We start from the raw sequence: 26,489 nt of genomic DNA on the forward strand, positions 1-26,489 counted from the left end.
TTTTTTCTGAGATTATGATTGCAGCTTATGTCTAAACCCAAACCCAGCAAAAGGGGCAGAAAGCCCTGAGATTCTATGGTTGCCCTGGCCCTCATCTGAATAGCATATATGCTCTTATGTCTATTTTTAAAAATTCAGATTCAGCTACAGAGAACAGCAGTTTGCTGACATGCAAAAGCTATAGCTTTCCTTCTGTCTTCATAGTCTTACAGCATTAAAATTGAGGGGTTTTTTTCAGTGGTAGAAAGTGTGAATGAGAAATTCTTTTAAAAAAACAGTTGGCCCACTGTTTTATACACCTAGCCAAATATCATTAAATTAATGTTTCTATTCTTTTAAACAACATAGCACAAGATGTTGCATTTTCTTCATATTCACTTTTCTTGCTGTGACTTTACATTGAATATTTCCTACACCAGAAAAAAAATTCATTTGTTTCTTTTCCTCTTTTTTTGTCACCAGTTAAGATAAATACCCACAGTTTTTTTCTTTTTTTTCTTTTTTTTTAATGAAAAGAGCAATCTGACCCTTAAATATGTCTGTGTTGATTTTTCAAACCAGCACGCAGCTGGTGGTTGTGTCCATGGACATTCTTTTGGAGTTTAGAAAGATAATGAATCTGATTCAAAAATGGAAAAAAAAATTCTAGCTTGGATCACGTACCAAAACGTAAACTAAGCCTTACTGAAAGTTTCTAGTTCACTCCAATCATTTCTCCTCTTTTTAATCACCAGGGGAAGGCTTTATGGATGCACACTCCGTTACAAAGATACACTCTTTTTCATCCCTTTCAAAGGCTCTTCTTACATGTCTGCCCTTTGTCTAATATTATGCCATGGTAGGAGCACTCTGGTCATATTGCCGTGATTCAATCTCTTCCTTTGTGTCTTGCCCTGGTAATCTTATACAGGCTGAAATTTCCATGTGCGTAGCTTTCTGTTGCCATTCTGCAGTGCTGTGTTCCTGGTTTGTTTTGGCAGAGCAAGCTTGAGTCTTTATGGCACAGTGAAATATTCTTCGATGCTATATAATTCAGACTGAATAAGGAGTCTGTATAAGGCACGTGTCTCAATATATATATGTATATAAAAACACTAACATTGTTAATTCAAGTCAAGCATCTTTTACATTTAATTTCTGTCTTCAAGTAATGCTTTGTTTTCATGTTCCTTTTCTTTGGTTTCATTGGGGATCACTCCATTCTCCATGTCTGAGTGCTGCTGGATGCAGTTGGTCAGGACTGCAGTGCTAGAAGAGTTCTCAGAATTACACATCTTCTCCGTCTCCTCTTCCTTTTTTTCTTCATCCAAGGAGTAGTTTCGAAAGGTCTCATAAATTTTACGCACATCCTCAGGGATGGTCTTTTTGAGGTCTTTATTTTTCCTTTTGGTCATCTTAGCAGACGATCCGAACTTGTTAATGATGTTGTCCTCGGATGCCCCCTGCCCGTGCTTGTTGAGCTGATCTGACCCTTTAAGGCGCAGGTTGTTAGGCCTGTTGTTGATGCTTTCCTGAGATGAGGCCTTGAAGCGTCCTGTTTCCAAGGCAGTAAAGACAGAGCGCTTCTCTGGAGAGAGCATGTCTAAGGAGTGGGCTCGCTGGTCTAGGCCCAGGCGCCTGCGCTCCATGCTCCGGATGGTGGCTGCCCGCTGAAGTTTGTCATGGATCTCCACGCTGAGCCGCCTCCGTGTCTCTCTGAACTCAGCCGTCACGTTTGCTTTCCACTCCGCTGCGTGGGCTTTTATTTCTCCAACCTTTACAACAACAAGAAAGAGAAATTAACTTAAAAAAAAAAGAAAAAGGAAAATGAAGCACCAGTCTTAGGAAAGAACAGCAGCACAAGCACTTTCTTCTTTGGTCTAAAATCAGGGACTGGTCCCAGCTCCAGTGCATCCATCTGGACCCAAACTTCAGCAGCAAAGTTTTTATACTGGGCAAGCTCTAAACACACCAACTAGTGACTAGCTAATGGCTTATGTGGCATATAACTTGTCTGCCTGTTTCACATTTCTCCTTGGTTAAGATAAGAATTTCTGGCTTACAATGTCAGCGGTAGATGGTCAGGAGCGGGCAAAATTAATCATATATAGTTATAACAATATGCTTCAGAACAGCACAACAACCAGTGTATCCATACAGTAATGTATTTCCCCATAATACTCATGGATGGAGCTGTTCAGTCCCACTGAAGGTTCTATTCAGTGCCACAGAGCCACAGAGCAATTAACATTGGAAATACCTATTAGATAATTTCAAGTGGACCTCTGACTGATCCAGTCTAGCGTTCATGCTCAGGGACCAATGTAGCTGTCTTTAATGGAGGTTTCCATTGCATAACTGCCCAAATACCACCCTCTCAAGCCAGCTGGAGTAGTTTTCAACACATATCCTCTGTGGGCACCATCAGCATGTCCTTAAATGTCTCACTACTTTGCTCTGTTTTACTCCTTTGCACCTGAGAGCAGAATAATGATTAAGAATAAAGCACCTATATGGCTGCTGTATTGAATAAATATTTCTTCTGAAATGAGAAAAAAGAAGATAAATGACCAAGGAATATCTCAGTCAACACGGGCCTTTTCCAAAGTTCAGCTAAAGGAGAACAGATTCAGGAGCACGATGTCTGCAGGAGCCCACCAAGATCAAGGGTTTGCTTGGGCTATTGTAGCCAGAACTCAGTTTCTGCATTCAGTGGTCCACAAGGAAGTCATCTTTGGTTCCTCAGGCCAGATGAGCAGGTGTCTGAGTGAATTTAATCATGTTCTCCATGATGCTGGCTACTCAGTTTCTTCAATTTTTAATAATATGGTACTCAGTAAGGGGCCTGAATCTAAACTGTTATTCAGAACCATATTCCCTGGCATAGGGAAAGGTGGGAAAACTTAACATAAGACCCCGGTTTAAAGGCAGATTCTTGTTTCATAATGAAGAGAGCCAACTATTGTCTTCAAAACCCATGCATCTCCAATTTTTAAAAAGAAAACACTGAAATTTTTATCACAATTTTGTAGCTAGTTTCAGAGTGAAGGCTGGCAGCTCTTATTCCATAATTGCAATACTGCTGATGTGTTCTCTGTATTTGGTAGTACTGATAGAGGTGTAACAACCTAGGTTGCTTCAGTTGCTTTTTTTCCTCCCTTTGTGAAGGAGTTAAAGATCAGTGGATACCAAAGGCAGCCAGTGGAGTAAACCATGGGGAATACTGAGTGTTGGTTATGCAGAAGAACATCCTTCTTTAGACAAGCAGGAATCAGGCACTTAAAGCTCTCTTATAAAATTACAAACCACTGAGAAATTACTAGTCATACCTCTTCTTTTGTCTTCTTGGACAGGACTCTTAACCAGTCTCCAATCATACTCAGGACAGCTGCAAAATAGGCAAGGCCAACAAGGATCCAGAACCACACTAAGGGTTTATACCACTCCCGGTAATGGATGTCAGCATTTCCTCCTGAAATAAGCATATACTTATGCTTAGGAATCATGAGATGCCAAAATTATGACAAAATATCTGCAATTCTGAGAAATTCCTGAAAGTATTTCTTGACTGTTGCCAACACTAATAATAGACGAGAAGCCTGTCAGATGGGAGGAACACAGTCTATTCTTAAGACTCTTCAAAATTACCCATTGTTTTGCTGCTATGGGACCTGCCAGAGCACCTACTTTTCTTTATGTTGTTCATACTCTGAAGCAAGTCTACAATTCCTGCTTTGATAGTACTTGCAAGAGCATGAACGCATTTCCAGGAAAAAAGTTTAATACAGCTAGTCTTCCTTATTCCAAACTGCCTGCAGCCTGGTAGTTCAGAAATTTTACGGTTCAACCCCTTCAGGTTATAGAGTTTCTGGATTTTTTTGGTGTTAGCTACAGGACTGAGAGGCCTATGTGCAGGACAAAGAAAAGTAGCTTTGTCTTCCCCTGCAAATCAGGGTATCTGACAGGAAGCCAATCGTGCATCAGCCCTCATAATAAGGACATACTGTCTGCTTGGGTATCAGTTATAGGGGTGCATTCTCTGGCTAGTGACTTGAGAGGAGATCTGGATCAAATGAAGCAACAAATATCCTATATGGTCTTCATGCCAGTCTCAGGATGAGCTGGTAAAACAAGTATGCAAGACATTTGGCAAATCTAACTGACTACAAAGAGCCTAAAATAAGTGCAGTAGCAGCCAGGCTGCTACCTACCACAGAAGAGAATAAACTTTTCCAAAAGAAAGCAACCACAACTGCACCTTTGAGACTCCCATTCCTATCAGAGTGCTATGTGCACTGCAAGAATGAGAGCCAAGGAGAGGCAGGCACAGCCCTGAGCTGAAGAGAGCGAGTGGCAAAGAGTCTGCACAGCCCCATGGACACAGCCATATCCCCCAATGCAGGTGAACCACCACCACCTTGGTGGTACCTGTGTAAATCTCTGCCCGAAGAGCAAGTCTGCCAGGGGACTCAGGCAGAGGATTGCATATTTCCAGGGGACTCCAGCCTTTGTTAGACAAGAGCTAGATGCCAACCTGTACCTCTGTATGACCACAGAGAGATTTTAGGATTTTCCCCCATTAAAATCACCAGACAACACAGTTCGGCATTTCCCCCTGAGCTTTTTGCAATCTAAGATATTCCTACGACTCTTTAATTTTATCCAGACTCAGTATGAGTGTATGTACAGTGTTTGAACATCCCCATGGAAGGTCAGACATTTAAGAATTGGCAGGGACCCAAATAGTGGTTTTGATGTTAATCTCTCCCTGTAGACTGCATGAATCACTCTCTTTTTTCCAATCTTTGAGTGTGAAACAATGGGAGGTGGGGACTGCTGTTGCTATGGTACAATGAGGCTCTTCTGATCATACATGTCCCTGAGGAAGCTTGCTATCAAACAGATTGTCTAGGTCTATCTTACGGAGTAATCAGGCAACTGAGAAAGCATGAGACCACTTTTTTCAGCCTATCAGACATTCTGCTTTTTCAGGTTCCATCCACAACTGTATCTCCAACAGTAGTACAAAAACTTTCCCAGCGTGCCAAGAGCTGGGACACATTCTAGGTGGAATAAATCAGCGTAGCTCCATTGATGCTGTTTTACCCAATACCACGTAGTATTTTTTATTTGATGTTGAAGGGACAGAGATACTGAGACACTAAAGTGACAGAAAATAAAAGTGACAGAAAATCTGTCTCAAAACCAGCAATAAAACCCAAATCTCCTGGTGATCACCTGCCTTAAACTCTTGTCATGAAATCGCCTCTGAAGTTTTCTCATTCAGGGTCCTCCATTTGATTTCTGAAAAATCCTGGTTGTTAGTAACGATCCAGCTGTGGATTATATTCTCCTAATCATGTTGGATATAGAACAATTTAATTTCATATCCAGAGCTTTTTTACTACTATATTATATTTTTAAAGAAAACAATACCAAAGTGTGTTATGCTTAAGAAAAATATTTAAATTATTTTTATTTCACATGGTGATACCACAAAGACAGAATATCAGTGAGCTTCTCTTCACATTTAAGTGGTTAAAATGGACCAAGCTCATACAATCACTACTGTATCTGAATGCTCGTAAAACACTTCTTTTTCATATCTGAGGCTCTCTTTGTTCATTGCCATTTTTCCCTCAATAATTCATGTCTTCTATACCACTATGTCATAAAAAAAGAGGATTAGAGTCTTCTCTACAAAAAGACTTGTCTGCAGCTTTTCAGCAAAGGAAACTTTAATATATCTGTAGTTTAATTTGATGTTTTTAACTCATTCATCTTTCAATGATTTATAGGAAGTAACAAAACAGTAGCATAATATGGCTGTTTGCAACACAATTAAAGGCATCTTAATGCCTTTAATTAGGACCACTAACAGGAATGAGGAGTAGAGGTCATGCACTAATGGGGAGAAAAAAAATCTCTCATCTCTCCAGCCAACAATCTTGACTCCCTCTTTGGAAACAGATAAGGATGTGTATTTATAGTACCTGCTAGTACCGTAGTAATCTTGGAGAGCATCCTCCTAGCACTGAGATGCGTACCCCATCAGTCCTTCACTTCCTACATGAGTCTTCCTTAACAGGGCAACTGAAATGTCAAAATTTCAGCCACGGTTTTGTATTTTTCAATTTCTGCAGCTCCTGTAGTAGCAGCCCACTACTGCATCTGACCAAAGATTTCTCCAGCCCCATGGCTCAGACCTCCTTTGTAAAAGCTTCAACCATTCATCATTTTGGCTCCTTGCTTCTGCAGTCAGCTTCAGATTGAGCCCTAATGGACTAATGCAAATCTTGAATTCAATGGGAAAGTCATTTGACTTGTGCATAATTCATTGCATGATAAAGGATAATCAGGACTTCCCAGGCTCCCGTTATCTACACTGCTGAAAGCTTGCAATCTGCAGATGGTAAGGCACCAGGATCTTAAATCAACCCGGTGTCCACACACAGCAACACCGACAGAACCACCTGGCATCATTTCACTGGAATATAGTAGGATGTGAAAAGCCTCCTCTCTACACCAGAAAACAAATTCTAAGAGCCAAGGTCCTCATGCACAGCACCTAGGCTCAAAGCTGCTCACCTGCTACAAAGTCACCGAAGCCAACAGTAGTCAGAGTGACAACCACAAAGTAGATGGACTCCAAGGCTGTCCATCCCTCGATGTGTTTGAAGATAACTGCAGGAATGGTCACAAAGACAATGCAGCCTGCCAGGATGAAGAGGATGGTAGAGATCACTCGGATCTTTGTTTGACTCACTTGCTTTTTCTAGAAAAAGGAAATGACAAAAGCAAAAAAAAATTTTGAGTGGATTTCTGCAACTGTATATCTTATGAATGGAAGAGTGATTGTGCTGGCGTCACCTGGTACGTGTCCTTCTGCCTTTTCTGAGCTTGTTAGGTGGAATACAACCCTCACTCCCTGTTAGTGAGAGCCCTGCCTGGGTAATACTGAACATCTATGTCTGGCCCCAGAAAATCATGATTTCCATTTTCCATGCACTAGGCAGTTACTAACCTACCAGAAACACAGGCTGGAAAAACAGTGTTGAGCTTCCAAAAGGCTCCAGTACACTCCAGTTCAGGTTCAATGTGTAAGAAAAAGTGCACATTCAACACCTCCATATACGTATATGTACACCCACATTGCCTCACCATCACCAAGTGTTCAACAAGCAAGACCAAGACTAAAATGAAAATAAACCTTTTTTTTCCTCTAAAATATTGAGATTTTGTGTAGAAGTAATTCATGCTTTGGATTTTCCAGACTCAGGATTTCCAGCTTTCATTCACAAATATGAAGGTTAAAACTCCTTTTCAAAACAGGTAGCTACATTATCAGTTTACTCCAGTAATAAAAGACTTATGTCAAATACCAAACAACCTGAGATAAAATTACTTATGTAAATCCACACTGGAAAGCTCTTGAACAGAGTGTAAGTTGCTGGCTGCTATAAACTGAATACAAATATGAGCAGTGTAATTGCAACATTTTACACTCCTGTATCATATAAACTCTCAGTTTATTTAATATAAACTTAGAATTTATTTCCAGTAATATTGATGCAAGCCTGGATTAACACAACTGACTCTGGCAGATTTATTTCAGATTTTATCTGCTGTAAATAAACTCAAAATTGAATAGAATTTCACGAGAAACCTGGAAATTACTGGAAATGTTACCATGGATTCATTACAGTGGCAGTGTAAATTCTGTATTTATCCTAGAAAAGGAATGTGGAGGTCACTGTAAGTCACATATTTCCAAATTAGTTTTCCAAATCAAGCATCTCCCTTAACCCAGAAATAAGATCTCATTTCAGATTAGGACATTGCCTAGACAGGAAATAAGGTCTCAGAAGTTATCTTTATAATATACAGAAGGGATATTGCCTGAACTGGTTAATATCTAACCAGTTTGTGAGAGTACTACTGCTTCCACTAAAGCGTGAGCATTTCTTTTAGAGGTGCCAATGTCAGACCCTCGTTAGGCACTCATCTATCTGGATGCTCTGCACTTTAGAACCCAGGTAGTAGTATAAATATGCCATGTTTCATAAATGCTTTTAGTTCTGAAACTGTTTGAGATGATCCCTACACAATTTTTTTTCTGAACAGAAATGGTTAAATAGGATTAATAATATAATGCCATAAATAAGATTCATCAAATACAAGACATGGAAAAAACTGCCACTGAAGTACCAAGGAGAAAAACAACACAAGAATATAAAGCCTGACTTATTTCCTCTTTTTCTGGAGAGTCATTTTGAGCAATTTGCTAAAACACTAAAGGATGATCTAGCTTCTTTAAGAGGCACGTTCACAATGGCAGAATTTCAGACTTACTGTATGTGTGGTGAAGGGAAAGCAACTGATCACACGGATGTTCCATGGTCTCTTAGATTGGCACACTTGCTTTTTGTCATGGAGGATGAGGATTTAAATAAGTTGTTTATTTACTGGTTTGGCCACGGTGACTTGTTCACTTCTACTAAATGCTTCAGTTTCCCGATAAGGAAAAATGAAATGGCAGACAGCTTGCTACAGTGGGAGGTAGGAGGCACATGCAGTGCTGTATAGTACTGGGAATCCTTGGACAAAAAGTACTTTCAAACTGCCAAGCACTACTAGTAAAGCAACGTTATGCATAGTAATCCTTCCTCCAGTCCTCGTATAGCAACATTAAAATGCATTTCAATATATGTCAGGAGCGTCTTGTCTCATGGTAGAAACAGGAGTGGAAAGAATGACCTATAAATCAGTACCAAATGTTCAGGACATCCTTCTGTTCCTGAGCGGTAAATTCAGCTGAAGGTTGTTGGGGGTTTTTTTAAGTAAAAATGGTAATGCTGTTAATGAGAGGGTCTGCAGAAAGGCCTGACTCATGGTTATTGTGCACCTCAGTCACTCGCACAAAAGCAGAGCAGCTGAGAGTCTATTTTTTTCTTACTCTTCCACCGGTGCAAGTGAAGTCAGAAAGCAATGGTGAATCAGGCACAGCATTTTTAGAGTTACTGAAAAGAGCACAAAAGCAAGACTCAGCAGTAGAATTGCTTAGTGGACAATAACACATGAATGTCATAACACAAGTGAAAAGAAGGGGTCTTTTTACAGTGAGATGTACATTCAGAGGACATTCGCAGTGCAGTATAACTGCTACAAATCCAAAAAATGATGTCATAAATGTCATTATTCATGGAATATGTACATCGTAGTAATCACACATTACAAAAAAGCTGGTTTGCATGGGGTTTTTTTTGCAGAAGGAGATGGTCTTGCTATTTTACTACAAAGGACATCACTTTGCTCTGCCCCGGTTCTCAGGAATAAGGAATCACAGCCTTCACATTCCAGTTTTGGCACAGTTGTATCAAGACAAGACTAGATTAGCCTAAGACAGTCCAGTATTACACTGTGTATATATATATAACATTAAAGGTTGAGAAATTTGAAAAGGTTCATACAAACGTCTCTTTTAAATAGCATTTGCAATCTGGAGTCAAACACTGGCAAATAGCTGAGCAGCTCCAGCCAGACTAATGCATCCTCTGAGCCCATTTTGTGGCATAAACACAGAATTTTCCATAGGTGTCAAAATGAAACAGTAAGAGAGGTCTTTCTCCAGGAAAAACAGTTCATCTCATGGCAGTTTATGTAAAATGATAACATTTTTAGAAGAGATGTTTTCTACTACTTTTTTTTTTAGTTTTGTTTTACCAACAAGTTCTCTCCACGCTGATGAAGCAGATAATTTGTAAGACATTCATAAAATATAAATAAATTACTGTCTGCTAATGAAAGAGACATTTAAATCCACCTAGAGCTAATATGGAAAAGATTAAAGGAGGAATCTAAGAAAAAACCCGAGAATTTTCTGTGATATAACCACCTCTGAGGGGCCATTTCCATTTACTAACGAAGGTGCTGATTTCACTCTTAAGGTGGCTAAGTGCCAAAGAGGCAACATCACTGTCATCATCTTGCTCATATTAATTCAAACAACCTACTGTCAATCTACTCTAGTGCCAAGAGGGGTGAGGACAGACATTCTCATGAAAATACCTTTATCTGTGGAATTTAGTTCTTATGCATCTTTTCCACCAGTAACTGTGACCTCGCTTTTTCCTTATTTTTTGTTACATACACAGGGGTCTTACCGGTTTTGGTGTTGCTTAACAATTTCAGGAGTTAAAAGAAATCCCTCTTTTTTTCTTTTCTTTTCTTTTTTTTTTTTTTCTCTCTCTCTGGTCCTACAGATCAAAGCTGATGAACTGGATTCTTTTACGGCTCCTGCCGTTTTCAGGTGAATTAACTCAGGCACAATTTTTCGTACCTGACAGTTGACAACAAAAGGACCAAACAAGGTTCTTAAGTTCCCAAGCTGAGACCACAGGGTTGATACATATTCCTTTGAAAGGGCAGTAGGAGACTTTAAATACGGAATCAAAAGATGCTACAGCCGTTTATCAGACTAGACTAAATGCTAAATACATGGAACATATATATTTCCATGAACAGCATATTTCAAATATGCTTATTCCATGATTTTGTAGTGTCACCTCCCATTTCATATACACTGCCTCAATATACAGTACTACTCAACCAAAAATAGCACTGGAACATTTGCTGCTCCACAGTGAGCTCAGATGGTTGCTCCATCTTCCAAACATTTTCTTTTCTGAATTCCTGACAAATATCCCCAAGACTCCAAGGAAGTTGTTTACCTTTTTGGCTAGATGACCGATGTCATCTTTTTAGTGCTAGTATAATGTGCCTGCATGGAACACACTGTCCTCATCTCTTCACAAGGCTCTGCATTTTGGAGCACTCCTCCAAAGAAAACACATTTCTTTAATATTTCTTTTGTCCCCTTCACCTACTCTTAACTTTACGCCCTCTCCCATGCTGCCAACTACTTTTGGAACAGATTGTCTCTGCCCATGCACTAATTAAACAGCTTGTCTTCTAAATCACTTTCTCCAGATCAAAATATTTTAACAAGAGGAAAGCCAGTCTTTGTATTCAAAGCATAAAACAATCACATATAGCAATTTTATTTTTTCTCTGCCACAAATGTTAGATATGTCCTTAGTCAAAACATTTTTGCTAGGCTAGTGTAGATAGTGCAGATAGTCATAGGTTCACACTGGTTGCCTTTCAGCTCAGTCAAATGCAAGCCAGCCCTGGTCCAGAGCCTGGCACATACCTCAGGAAGGTGTGATGCCCATCTCAACATGCTGTATGGAAAGACTGGCATAGCGCTGGGCTCACAGAGCTCCTTGGTGATCAGCAGTATGGTCACATCTACCTCATCAACCTTAAAGTTCAATGGCAAGGTTCACACTATTATTTACCTATACCTCTCACTGTGGATTTCGTTCTAACTTGTCCTAGCTCCTTCACATTCAAAATGAGACTGAAACTAAATGTATTTTAAATATCACTGGCTTAGAGATAACATCTAAGAATAATATAACAATCTTTTGTTCTTCTGTGTTCTCTGAACACAGATGGTTCCAACTGGCTCCAACAGACCCACCGCAGGACACTGCTAAACTTCTCAGACAGGATGGTGGCAACTCTGGGAAAGTGTATTTGAGAAAGAGCAGAAATGCTGGACAGGCAGAGGAGGAGGGAATAGAGGAGGGAATGAGGGAATAACAAAGTCGGGGGAGTGGGAGGTGCTCCATGGCAGAGCAGGTACTTCCCTGGAGGGACCGCAGCCCATGGAGGACCAGTAAAGGACTGGAGGAAAACAGTTGAGAAAGAAGGAGCAGCAGAAAGAAACCACCATGTCCTGACCCCAACCCCTGTGCCACTCGCTGCTGCGCTGGAAGGACTGAGTGTGACCTACACGGGTAGAGGAGAGGTGTCTGGAGTGAAGAGAGCCTGGGAGTAAAGCTGGGCCTGGAAAGGCATTTTGAATGTTTGCCTTCTTTTGTTTCCAAACACCCAATTAGTAATTAAATATTTATGCTAATTGGCAATAAATTAAGTTAAATTCCACAAGCCAAGTCTGGTTTGCCCATGACAGTACTTGGTAAGTGATTTCACTGTCTTTATTTTGACCCACAAGTTTTCTCACTCTTGTTCTTCCTATTTTCTCCACATTCCACTGCAGGGAGGCGAGTGAGCAAGTGGCTGTGTGGGTGCTTGCCACCAGCCAAGGCCTACTCACCCCATCAATGAAGAAGGCAACAGCCCTTGAAAGTATAGCATCAGAATTCTAAATAATATATTTTAAAATATATATGACATTTCAGACACTTCCATGGGTGAAGAACAGTGGTTTCAACCATTCCACTAGAGACGGGCTTCCCCTACTGTCTAAGCAGCTCTCTTGGCACCTCAGTGCTATTTTAATTCTTATGTTTTATAAAGAACTCTGCTATTGCTGCACAAGAAGCTGCAAAATCCATACCCTATTTCTTAACTGTAGTAAGTACCAGAGGGGAGACAGATATAAAAAGCTGTAAGCACTTACATTTGTTACTAAGCTTGGGAGAGACAATCCTGAACATATACAGGGCACATGTCAGAGTAGTACATTATTTTTTTCCCCATAAAACCACAGTTCTTCAGGGCGTTTGTCTAGACCCAGATGGAATATGCAGCTTCTCACAGAGCAGCAGCTTTCTCTAATGTTATTTTTGTAAATCTCTAGGCATGGATCTTGCTGCAGTCATAATGTGAGTACTGATGCTGTGTCATGAAAATACAGAAACACTGGCTTGAAAATTTTCTAGGCTTGATATACTCCTTTCCAATCTTTTTCCTCTCTCTAGAAAGCACACATAGGGCTTTCTGATACACACCAACTAATTTTTGCACCTTGCTTTTTATGCTGCTAAAGAAACAAAAATAATAATATTGAGCCCAAACCTCTGTTCTGTATTCAGCCCAGGAAAATAATAAATGTTGAAAAAGAGGGATCTATGTATATATATGCTTTTCTCAGACATTGGAGCAGACAAAGGACAACTGAGGTTCATGACACAGACTTAAGCAATTTCAAAGGATGCTCGCAAGGGCCGAATCTGGAATGTATTTCTCCTTCCTTCCTTCAACCCCCTTCTGAGTTACATCTATATTCCCTTCTCCCAAGGAGTGCAAGAATGGTTTAATAATGGTTGTTCTACATCAATTCCCTGTACCCAAATGGATTTTACCTGGCCATTCCTGGTAACCCTGATTTTGATCAGTGTTGAGACAATGCTTTCATCTTGTTCATCAGTGCAATTCAGGGGAAAAAATAAAATGCAGTTATGATGATGCAAAGAAAAGTGCCACAGAGCAGCAAAGCTAGATTTCTGAGTATATGTTGGGATCGCCCTGCACAGCTCGACCTTAAGGAGAAGGAGCTGTGGCACTGAGAAGCTGGTAAACAGCTGGATATCTGCACGGCTCGGCCTTGAGGAGAAGGAGCTGTGGTAAACAACTAAGAAGAAGCAAGGAAAACAGGAACACCTGCAAGCAGCAATCCTGACTGTGTGAGAGGCGCGTGGACAGCGCGTGATATTTTGTATATAGCCAATTGCAATAGTGTGTGTAACAAGTTGTAACCAATCATGAGTGTGTGCGCAGTGACTAAGCGAAAATTATGATATATATTGGAGTCAGACAAGACAATAAATGGCTTCGGAATATAACTCTCATAGAAGTCCATCCTTCTCCCGCAAGTATATGCTCAGCATCTAATAAGAAATGCACTGATACAGAGAAAGACAATTAGTGTAGCTAGATCAATGAGAGATCTAGTTATCTATTGCATGACATGGCCACTTTCAAAGACTTAGCAAGAAAAAGAAGATTGAACTTCATTTTAGAAATATCTCCTCTTAACAGGGTGTAGAAATTCAATATTCCTTTTTTTAGTGCTGTTTGGGCTTTCATTTTTTGTTCCATTATTTCTTTGTTTTGTTTTCATGCTCTACAGTGCAATAAAGCATCCAGATTCCTTCATATTGCTGAGTTTTCAGAACATTTCCCTAGTGATTAGGAATGTAACAACATCAGAATTCATAAGGCTAGAGCAGATATTTTGTTGGACTAGATATTGAAAGATTAAACAAGTGACCTTTTGAAACAGGGAGTAGATCTTCAGGCTAGACTTCCTGAATCTGTTTCTAGACCGCAGTTTTCAGTTTCTGCTTAGCTTGGAATAACTAGCTAAGCAGCCTTCCCTTGTCCTTCTCAGGTACAACAGCATATATCATTCTCTGCAAGAAATTCTTGCAGAAGCCTCCTAAGCATATTTTGTATTTACCATGAGATTTCTTATATATATTAACACTATAAAGATTACAATATTGCAGTCTTTCTAAAGAAAAACATTGTTTGTGACTAGCCAAGTAATCAAAGAGCATTCTCTCAGGTAACTAGCCCACAGGGAGTAAATTTTACTTCTAGGTGGGATACAGATCCCAGAAGAGTGGAAGGAAAGTAAAAGGAGGGAGAGAGAGCAGCTCCTCCCGGGAAAAAAACATGGAAAGAATGGAAAATGTCTCACCCCTGGAAGTGTCCCTTCATGCCACAACTCTCCCCCTGCTCCTCCCAGCCTTCTCCATTTTGCAGGAGCTGCCACTGCTTACCTGCAAAGGTAAAAGGAGGGCAGGGAGCACCTTCAAAGGGAAAGGTCTGGCACAGGGTGCAGGGTGCATCAAATACTTTGTCCGATGGCTCAAAACAGTTCTTATTGCCACAATGATACGTGTATGTGCCAAGGGAAAATATGAACATGAAAATTACATCAGAGTGGTTAATACGATAGCTTGACAGTCCTGAAAGGTGAAGGTTGACTACGTAAAGCAATGTAACACTAAATTTGCCACCTCCATCCAGTCTGTTTGTAACCTTGAAGTAGCATCTCTTAAGTGAAAAAGTAGCAGAGTTGTCATGCCTGGGATGAGGCACCATGTACAGGTATCCTTGTGAAGTAATTTCTATCTACTGTCTTTCAAGATCCATTACCCCCCCTCACACTCAGCCTCTGATGCTTCCCCCAAGGTTGTCTGCAGGAGTTTTGGAGGATATTCTGAAGAACACTAACTAGAATGGCTCTATGTATTTGTTGGGGGAGAGAAGGGATCAAAAATCACCATATTATGAGTGATTTTGTGTTGCAGTTGTGTTTCTGTCTTGCGTTTTCTTTACTCCCTATAATGCAAACTTAAACGATCCTGAGGTTAGGATTTTTTTTCGGATATAAATCAGGTTTTCAGAGATGGCAACTCCTGCATTAGAACCCTGGCGCATAGGATTTGGTATTTCAGCACTGCACTGTCAGGAACACAGAAGTTTCTAGAGGAATATGACCAAAACTTAAGGCAGTAACAAAAAAGGGTTATTCACTATTAGTGCTTAGGAAAGAGTTTAACTTTCAAGCTGATGGTTGAAAACTTCACATATTCTTTGACATTAATCAGCAGCTTCCACTGAAATATCTTATTTTTTAAGCTTCATACAGAGTATCTAAGAAACCGTAGCTGCTCAGTAAACTCTTGTCACAAATGGGTGATTTATGTTGCTTAAAGAACCACTGTCAAAGGTGTTAGCAAAGGTCGTTTTAATGTAATGTAATGTAAAAGTGTGACTTAGAGTTCAATGGCAAGGTTCACTCTATTAATTACCGCATGGGAAAATATACAAAGGAAAATTACATTTGAGTTAAAATGATTCACAGAGAGACTAGAGATAAAAGGGTAAGGAGGACCCTCCCGTTGAGTCATGAGGTTCAGAATGGACCCCCTTGCTTTCTAAAGGCCTTCTCAGAGAGGAGTTTAGTAGCAGCTGGATCTAGACATAGTCCCAGACTTGGTCAACAGTTTATGTCTATAGGATTATATATGCACGTTTCATTAGCATCAATGCAGCATGCAAAACAAAGTTACCAAGGCAAAATGAAAGTCATCAAACTACAGGGTTACGTGCAATATCAGTCACTTACCAAAGATCTGCTGTTGGTAAAAGGTCTCTCAGACTCAAAGACCAACTTTGAGGCACGTCCCAGCTCAAGGGGAGATCACCGCCATGCAGCCATGCTGCCTAGCAGGGAGAGTTCAAAGAAGGCTCACTTAGGCTGTCATATTTATGGGGTAAAGTGGTTGGCTCATAGTCAAATTACATGTGATGGAAAAGGTATGCATGAGACGCCTTGTACCCATCACTTACTTTTTTCCTTGATAAATGAGTCTTGGAAAAGCCACCAACTATTCATGTGTCAATCACATGATCGGTGTTCAAGCCCATATGCATTGATGCTCATTGTGTCACTCTGTTCCTTTTGGGGTTTTCAGAAAACAGATTGAAACTAGAGGAGTTCATGGCCCAGCTATGTCTTAGGCCTTTACCTCCTCCAGAACCTGCACCAAACCACTGCCAGTCCGGTCAAGGGGTTGAGCGCACCCATCACAACTCTTAATCATGCTTTCAGCTGCTGTTTGTCTTGTGTTTCATGAGAGATAATTCCTTGAGACCCATGGGGTTTATTTCCAGTGCAGTTCACTACAATTAGATGTTATGGGACTAATACTAATTTTAGCAGGAGACAGGCAGGTATAGTTTTATCCTTTAGAACAGTGGTTCCTGAACATTTGAAGCCATGAAGAAGGACCATGTAACTCACTTCCTTACTAAGAAAATTGGGATTCAGGCTTTGCATGGAAATGCAACTCCTTGCCTCTACTTATACTGAGATCATTCTGAATACTAACCTGGTTTCAAATCAAATGAGAGGTGGCAAAGCTTGGGATTTGATACAGAGAAAGAAATAGTGCTCATCTTTTTTTCACAACAGAAAACAGAAAAGAAACAGATAGAGGGAACAATGGCTAGCAAAAGGACAGAGATCATATTCCAGAGATAATCCCTGATGAACATAAAAAATAGCCTGAGTACATTCAAATTAACAATGGAAGAAAACCCCTTCCTGAAAATTTACTTCATCATTACTCGATTGTTTTTATGTTCTTCTTTAAGGATGATAAAACATCATCTATAGATCAATCCATCATCCATAGAAGGGTTTGGAAACCCTTCTAACCAGTATCAATTGCCAAATACTCTCTTAACTTGCACTTAAATCAGTTTTTTAGCCACTAATTGCCTATTACACCTGTCTTTGGTTTATTAGTTAATTCTGTGTAAAGGTTGAAACAGGTGCTAAAATATTAGGCAACCTACAAAAAAAGCTAAGTAGATAAAGAAAAACCCTGAAGATAACAGAGGATCTTGGGTTCATATACTACAATAGCTACAGTCTGTCCACAATCAGAAAGTAATGTAATGAAAATTGTTTTCCAAATGAAAAATTAACTATTACAATTTACTGTAATACAAATAGATACCTGGGCAGTGACAAATAAAGCCTTTGTATTAATCATGGATTCCTGACTAGTTTTTGTACAATATTCTGTTTTTAAGAGCTGTAAAATGTTACGAGCACTGCAATTCAGTGACAAGAGTATGACTCCAGTAAGAAGAATTACTGAAGGCTTGAACATCTAATATTTTTAAATAATAAAGAAAAAAATAATGAAAATATATTAAAAGGTCTCACATAAGCAGGCAAAACAGTGCAAGATTTCCTCTGAAGTGCCCTGTAGTCAACATCTACACTGTGCAGTGCCTGACACTCACAGAGAAAGGTGTTACAGTAATACCAGTAATAATTACTTTGGGGTATGGACTTCAATGCACATTGGGTTTCAGTTTTGGTGCACTGGAGCTGACTTGAGATTTCCAGACAACACTATACTCTGAATTTGAGCTAGTTTTAAAGTCTGGTTTTAGAATAGTCTTTCCTCCTCTGTATATGATATCATCTTTTTAGTGAGACTGGTTTGATTCTAAAATTGGAGCAATTATTGTCTCTTCCTGGTGTTGACATGTTCTCCCTTCTTAGAGCTGCTGCCTTCTCTTTCTAGTAAACCCAGGACTGCCCTTTCAACTACCACGAGGCTCAACACCTCATGGGGCTCTCTTTAGAGGCAGACTCACTTCAAGACCTTCATGATACTCTCTTTGAAGTTGCCTCAGGCTGATGCTATACATTTTGCAAGTCCTTACAGGCCTAACAGTCATTGTGGATATAACCAAAATGCTTTAAAGATCTTTCAGACATGTCAAGATCTGAATTTAACTGTTCAGGTTAATATCAACCCTTAAATTATATGCCAATTTGCAAGAGGTTATTGACTTGCAGGAATAAAGAAAGATGTGCTTCACAGCCAGTCCACATAAGCTTTAGACTCTAAACTTATACTCGGCAACAAAAACCAGTGGATAAGAACAAATAGCAAAAGGTTTGCTGCACTTAAGTTACTTTCCCTGAAGCAGATTATCTGTAAGCATCACTAACTGAATCAGATACCAAGTTAGAAATAAAATGCCAAAAACTGGGATCCATAGATTTTGTTACTGATTTTTTAGTACTAGCATACTATCTCAGCACTGGGCAGAAAAAGATATTTCCTGCAGCTCAAATATAATGGATGAGGAGAGCAATCCAAAGAGTAAAACCCACATATTCAAGACCATACCACAAGCCAGTGGTTGAACCTAAAATAGAATTCAGAGGCAAATTTGGCTCTTGTGGATGAAGAGTCACATCATGTAATGAAGTCACAGCTCACACCATTAGTTGTTTAGTTCACCGACAGGATTATCATTTGTCTGTATCTTCTGTTGGCACTGGAGCATGAGGACTACTAAAGCAGGTGATGATCAAAAGCAAAAATAAAACTTCCTGCTATCTTTCCATCACCATAATTAAAGCACTGATTAGAAACATTAAAAAAAAGTGTGAAGATATTGTGGCCTGCAGTATCTCAAGGAGAAAAGTATTTCAGTCACAGGCATTGTAAACTTACCACTCCTGCCCTTCATCCTCCAGTCACACTTCTGCCACTGGAAGACATACTACAGTGAAGTGTCCGGATGGCCCTGGGTCTGGACTGCTTTACGTGCAAAGAAAGCAATTAGAACAACTCTTGTTAAGAAGGGCATTGAAGGAATACATTTGTAGAGCACAGACAGGCTAACTTTTTCAGACTAGATCTTTGAAAGAGCTATGTTACTGATGAACTAGGGGAGAATGCACCCAGAGTTTTCCAACCTGGAGCATGCATCTTGACAATGAAGCCCTGGGTTTCAGGGGTGCTCATACATTTTGACTTAAACAGTTGTCAGCCACCGAACATTCCACCCATCAAATCCATCTCTCTCCAATTTAGAGATAAGCATGTTGTGGGGAATGGTGTCAAAGGCCTTATATTGTCTCACAGAATCACAGGAATCAAATGAAAAACGTTTCAAGTCAGCATACTCTATGCTCTGCATAATGCTTCACTCCAAGCCTACATCACCTTTGGTCTTTCCATAATAAGATGATCTTGTGCATGAGGAAAGGATTTGCTTTTCTTCCTCGAAGTTTTCCTACAGGTAACTTAGCAAATTCTATGAAACATTACTTTTGCTGGTGAAAGGGAATTCTGGGAATTATGAGGGAAAATTTTCTCTGTCACAGAATCACAGAATCATTTAGGTTGGAAAGACCTTTCAGATCATTAAGTCCAACCATTAACCTAGAATTTATCAAGTCCTCAATTAAACCATGTCCCTAACTGCAACACCTACAAGTCTTTTAAATATCTCCAGGGATGGTGACTCCACTACTTCCTTGGGCAGCCTGTTCCAATGCTTGACAGCCCTTTCAGTGAAGAAATTTTTCCTAATATCCAATTGAAACCTCCCCTGGCGCAACTTGAGGTCATTTCTTCTTGTCCTGTCGCTTGTTACTTGGAAGAACAGACCAACACCCACCTCACTACAACCTCCTTTCAAGGTAGTTGCAGTGAGAAATAAGGTGTCCCTTCAGCCTCCTTTTCTCCAGGCTAAACAACCGTCGTTCCCTCATAAGACTTGTGCTCTAGGCTCTTCACCAGCTTTGTTGCCCTTCTCGGGACACGCTCCAGCAACTCAATGTTCTTCTTGTAATGAGGGACCCAAAACTGAACACAGTATTTGAGGTGCAGCCTCACCAGTGATGAGTACAGCGGCATGATCACTTCTCTAGTCCTGCTGGCCACACTATTTCCGATACAAACCAGGATGCTATTGGCCTTCTTGGCCACTTGGGCACACTGCTGGCTCATGATCAGCCAGCTGTCAACCAACACCCCCAGGTCCTTTTCTGCCAGGCAGCTTTCCAGCCACTCTTCCCCAAGCTTATAGTGTTGCATGGGGTCGTTGTGACCGGAAGTGCAGGACACAGCACTTGGCTCTCTTACCGTTGGCTTTGGCCCATCAATCCAGCCTGTCCAGATCCCTCTGTAAAGCCTTCCTACCCTCAAACAGATCAACCAACACTTCCGCCCAACTTGATGTGGTCTGCAAACTTACTGAGGATGGACTCGATCCCCTCGTCCAGATCGTTGATAAAGATATTAAACAGAACTGTCCCCAGTACTGAGTGCTGGGGAACACCACTTTTGACTGTCCACAAACTGGATTTAACTTCATTCACAACAATTCTTTGGGCTTGGCCATACAGCCAGTTTTTTACCCAGTGAAGAGTACACCCATCCAAGCCACGAGTAGCCAGTTTCTCCAGGAGAGCTCTGTGGGAAATGGTGTCAAAGCCTTTGCTGAAGTCTAGGTAGACAACATCTACAGCCTTTCCCTCATCCACTAAGCAGGTCACCTTGTCAGAGAAGGAGATCAGATTAGTCAAGCAGGACCTGCCTTTCACAAACCCACGCTGACTGGGCCTGATCACCTGCTTGTCCTGTACGTGCCACTTGATGGCACTCAGGATGATCTGCTACATAACCTTCCCTGGCACCAAGGTCAGACTGACAGGCCTGTAGTTGCCTAGATCTTCCTTCTGGCCCTTCTTGTAGAGGGGCATCACATTTGCTACCTTCCAGTCAACTGGGACCTCCCCAGTTAGCCAGGGCTGCTGAGAAATGGTTGAAAGTGCCTCGGTGAGCACTTCTGCCAGGTCCCTCAGTATCTTTGGGTGGATCCCATATGGCCCCATAGACTTGTGTGTGTCTAAGTGGTGTAGCAGGTCACTAACCATTTCCCCTTGGATTATGGAGGCTTCATTCTGCTTCCCATCCCTGTCTTCCAGCTCAGGGGGCTGGGTACCCAGAGGATAACTGATGTGACTATTAAAGACTGAGGCAAAGGCGGCACTAAGTATCTCAGCCTTTTCCTCACCCTTTGTCACTACATTTCCGCCCGTATCCACTAAAGGATGGAGATTCTCTTTAGCCCTCCTTTTGTTGCTAATGTATTTATGTTTTATTTTATTAGCTATTTTGTCTTGGTGGAAATGGCCCAGAAATTTGCTAGGCTAAGCTCTGAACACTGAAATTTCAGCTCATAAATTTTGTATCATTTTGGAATAATACTGTGTACGTGCATCAGTGTGTTGAATTTCACACCCCATCCTGACAGCTCTGTCCAGAAACAGGATGCCAGCAGATGGCAGATTGATCGTTACACTGGATTGTTCCCCTGTGGAAGTCCTTGAGTGAATTTAAAAAAAAAAAGTAGCTTATTTCCTCATAGAAAATCAAAATGAATAACACTATATTAAAAAAGAAAAGATAGGGTGTTAATATCCTCCGTGCATTTTTAGCAGCTCATATAATAACACACTGATGCTGGCTAGTAATGAAATGCAATAAAACAAAATAAAAGAGATTGTGTTGATTTTTGGTATATTTTGATTAAATACCAGAGAGCGGAGAGGAAATTTTCCCATCAGTCTTCCATAACTCAGTCTGCTCAGAAATGCAGGTGTCAGGTCATATATTCAGAAATAGCATCTTACTAGCTAAAGTATCACTTAGGTTATAATACATTTATCTATTAACAACGTCCCAAATTTTTAATTCAGTAACAGGAGTGCAAATCCAGAATGATTTCACTAAGCAGGAACTGGATTTGAATTTCTGGCTTTGGGAACAAGCTCATCTGAAAGTTTGATTCAGCTGCCAAAAATTGGAAGAATTGATGCTGATATGGGGCTGGAAGAGAAAGTGCAGGGTGGGGCTGCCTGGCAGGAAGCAGATGGGGTCCCTGGGCTATGGCATTAACCTAGGGAAGAGGAGGTGAAGGTAGTACTTCAAGGAAACCTCAAACAACTTATTTGAACAGCAGAATTCTGTGAGAACTCACCAGTCCTGCACTGGTGTCAGGTATAACGGTATGGGTTTGATGTGAGCCAAGGGAAAGAAGAGAAGGAAAGTGAGCAAGGGAAGAGATAGTAGAGCAAATGAACAGACAGAAGGGAGACAAAGAAAAAAGACTGTATTTTTAAGTGTTCCTCCTCTGCACAGTTACTCTCTTGTACTAAGTTTCTTTCTCACGATCTGTTTTCCATTCATTTTCAGATAAGGAATTTGCAAAGACAATTCCTGTCACTTGTACAGTAACAAAAGAGATCAGAGAAGCCAAAAATCTCTAAAAGGAAGTTGTATCTCTAAAAGAAAGAGTAGTAGGTTAGATCTGATGTATTCAGAAAGACAACAAAGTTTAGGAAATGTAGAGCTTTGGCAGTTGCTAAAAGAAAGCTTTTCATGAGCTCAATGGGACTTCCCTTACTCCTGCCCCAGCCCCATCTTCCAGCTAAGAATTACTTTTCCTAGGACTGTTTCAAGGTTAAGGTAATGCCTAATGCTGTCTTTCAGGAAAAGAAAAAACAGGTGTATATAATTTTCATAACACTTACATGCGTCTTAAATCTAGAGCAAACCATTTCTCAAGAGATCAATGGACAAACAGGTTGTCTAAGCTGAAAACCTGGAAGACAGCTAGCAGATGTGTCTGTTCTGACAAGTCCCTGGTTCACTGAACTATGAGCTGTTTACAGAGGCATTGAGTTTCAGCACAAAGTAATGTATTTTCTTGAGATATGAGCATCAGGGGAGCAGCCTTGCCACCATCCATGTCTCTGGCTGCTCGTTCACATCCCTCTATTGCATTTCCCACCCTACCAGCTGTGTTGCCAGACCTGTCCTCAATGTCATACTGTAAGCCAGAGGAGTGAAAGCAGTAACCAAGTCCAGGAACTGCACAAAGTGGCTTCACCTCAGAAGTCAGAAGATCCTGGAGTGCTCTCAGAAGCATGTTGTGCCCAGGCTGAATGCCTGCATCTGTACTGAACTGCAAGATGAGAGAAGATCTGTCAGGTTATGCTCATCCCATATACTTCCAGTGAGAATCTAAACACTTGTTACAAGGTTTGAATAAAGACTATCTGAATTTAGCCTATATTTGACTCATGATAATGACAGCTGCTGTGTTCTGTAACTGTGCACTCTGCCTATGGAGTGTTTTCCTTTCTATCTTTAGATGCTTGAAGCCTCTGTGTGTACAGAGCAAGCCAAAGGAATGGGGTTTGTTCTGGTGTTTATTACAGAAACAGTCTCGGGTCGTTCATAAGATCCCTCACATATGTAAGATAATGATACTACTTTTATGGTTTTATGCCACCTTGGAATTAATATTTCATTTCTGTAGTGTCTGGAAAGCTTTGCCACGTGAAAATTATTTACAAGAATTATCAAAAGCTTAATTAGAATTTGAGTGTTTACATGGTTCTCTCAGATGGTTTGGGAGAACTGATTCATCACTGAACCCAGATATTGAATGCTTATGATCAGTGCATACAGTGAATCTGGTGACCCTGTACCTATCCATTTTCTGGGGGATCACACTTATATGCATGTGAGAACAGACTAATAGCCAGATTATTGAAGATGGGGCATATAGGATTAATCAGTAGCCGAGTAGGTAAGGCTTGTGTGGGGGATGCTTTGGTTTACATCTCTGATCTGGTTGATGTTTATTTACTTGTACCAAACACGAAGACTCCAGTAGGACAGATGGCATAGACTAGCAAATGCGTGGTCTTTGGGATACCTCCTCATATGCCAGGCTGCATCACTCCACCACTGCGTCCGATTTCTAAAATGGTACATGAAAACTTCCTGTTTTTACAAAGCATTATTTTGCAATGAAATACTTCCAGCCCTACCTAGCCACAAATGAATAGTTGTTTTCCTGGTTATCTACACATCAAAGCAGTAGCAACATTTTTGGATTACAAGATGAGCAGTGGCCTCTTTTCTGCTCCTCTGCCAAAATATTCTGTCAATAGTGTGGAGGTAGTTTGTATGTGATAAGAGCAGATCTCTTTCCCCCTTTATGGAGTTTGAATTGTTCTTAAAATTCCTACAGAGCGCGTGGGCTGATCACTGCAATAGCCAAATGTGGCATTCTTAGGTTGTAATTTGTGCTGCTAATTAATGTATGTTTGGTGGGGCTCCGCACAGGTCATGTCAGCCTCAGCACAACTGCAGTAGCACAACTCCTCTGGGAGGAGTCCTCCTTTCATCTTTCCAGCTATGCTGGGGGGTACCAGGGGCAAGCTGTCCCTTGTATGGCAGGGGCTCCATGCTCACAGACACACTGTTGGATGGAGCAAGAGACGTGCGTTGAGTGAAAAGGCTGCTGTGCTGACAGAGAAACTTTCTTCTCCTTCCCACCTGCCAGTGTATGCATACTGCCTCTTACCTAGCTTCAAACATGATCCTTAACCACAACGCAAGATCAAGTTGCCTTCAAATCCCATCCACCTGTACACATGATGACAAAGCTGCAAGGATTTCAGGAACTCTTGGCTGCTCTGACACCAGCCACACAACATCCCTAATGGTGAACTGAATAAACAGAGGCAACTGGAGACAGAAGCAGAGTGTTGAGGCATATGCACAAGGAAACTTGATATATTATAATGATGTCCAGGACACATGCAAAGTTTCTTCCCATTCCCTTCCTCAAGGATACAAGCTGGACTATCCCAAATTGCCCTTAAGGGCCCACTAGAAGGCAAATAATATAGGTAGCTAGTGAGTACCATCTTAGAGACTCAGCTACAAGCCCTGTGGGGGCAGATCTAGCACTCATTTTCATTACTGTTAATTGCTTTTCAAAATGGGATGATTAGAACTGCATGTGATACTCATGGTGCAAGTGCACCATGGATTTGTCCAGTGGTAGAATGGTCTTTTGTTCTTGAACTCATTCGCTGACATGCTTTTTTCCCTTTTTCACTGCCACTAAGTTTCACAGTGTTATTTTCAGACAACTATCCATAGTAATCCCAGGTCGCTTTTGGAGTAGTGAAATTTTATGCTATCCATGTATGAATATATTAGGATTTCTTTCCTCAAAGTTAAGAAATGTGCATTATGTTGTATCACCAACACTGGATTCCATTTATCATCTTATCACCCTTTTGCAGCTTCCATTTTTGCTATCCTGAAACATCTAGAAACATAATTTACAGACACAGTCACCTGCATATTCATCTCCTTGTGTGAACCATCCCAGGCTATCTCTGTTAAAACAGTGAGATCCCAGCAAGGACTCCTTTAGAATCACACCAATAATGCTACCATTCATTCCTAATCTCCATTTACCCTTTAAACACGTACTGACGTGTGAGACCTTCTCTCTTACCTCATTGCAGCTTCATTTCCTTATAGCTTTTGCTGAGAAAACCTGACAAAAGCTTTCTGGAAATTCAATTTGTTATATCACTAGGTCATTGATACACACTCAGTGATCCCTCAGCTAGCTCCAAAAGATTTGTGAGGCACACCACCCAACATTTTTTTACACTTTTCAGTGTATTTTTAGCCTATGTTTGTTCCTTTTAGTTTCCTCCTAAATTTTCTCCTAATTTTTATGTCCTCCCTTTAAAGGTGGTAGCAGGTTGTTTTATGCCCACAAACATGCTGAATTTGAGTTCATTATGGAGACGGTTACAAAGTAAGAAACGAGTCAGACATTGAACTAAATTTTGTTCTCTGCTCAGGATTAAATCAAGAACTGTGACTCCACTTGTGGATTCATCTGATTAGGTCCAAACATTTATGGAGTCTAACAATGTAAATACAATGTGATAATAAATTACATAATTACTAAAATAATAATGACTATTATATTCTGCATTAGCTAACAATATAAAGTATATCATGTATAATATGTTAATGATCATATATAATATGTCAAATTGTATGTAAATAATCATATAAAATGAAAACACTGATATTAAGACTAGTTACTAAGATGTATGTAAATTGTAAACTACATCAGGAATATATCAGATAGCTGAACCTCATTACTAGGAATAGTGAAGGAAATTATGTATAACCCCATTCACCAAATCACAAAAGAACAGATATAATGGATTTACGGGAATCAAAATAACAGGAATAAACATACATCTTGGCTAAACAAGGGGACCACAGATCTCTAAATTACTTTGGAAGCTGGTAAAATACCAAGGAGGAAAAGAAGTAGTTTACATGGTTATAAGCAACAAGGAGCTGCATTAACTCAAGAAAAGGAAAGAGTACTTTGAATACCAAAAGAACTCACATTATGTGCCAAAAGAAAGGACTACATTCTATATGAAATATTAG

The 26,489-nt window shown here is 40.4% G+C and overlaps 1 protein-coding gene across 1 annotated transcript in view; it reads right to left on the reverse strand.

Annotated features, from left to right (window-relative positions):
• Window positions 1-670: 670 nt before the first annotated feature.
• KCNK10 (potassium channel, subfamily K, member 10) overlaps window positions 671-26,489 on the reverse strand; it is a 66,054-nt gene continuing 40,235 nt past the window's right edge. Inside the window, exons 5-7 of the mRNA XM_010285904.1 lie at window positions 6,568-6,754; window positions 3,309-3,451; window positions 671-1,754 (exon numbers count right to left, since the gene is read on the reverse strand). Coding sequence (XP_010284206.1) covers window positions 1,131-1,754; window positions 3,309-3,451; window positions 6,568-6,754 — 954 coding nt within the window. The 3' untranslated portion in view covers window positions 671-1,130. The remainder of the gene's footprint in view (window positions 1,755-3,308; window positions 3,452-6,567; window positions 6,755-26,489) is intronic.

The sequence above is a fragment of the Phaethon lepturus genome, unplaced genomic scaffold (genome assembly GCF_000687285.1).
Source record: "Phaethon lepturus isolate BGI_N335 unplaced genomic scaffold, ASM68728v1 scaffold15824, whole genome shotgun sequence".
Classification (NCBI taxonomy): Eukaryota; Metazoa; Chordata; class Aves; order Phaethontiformes; family Phaethontidae; genus Phaethon; species Phaethon lepturus.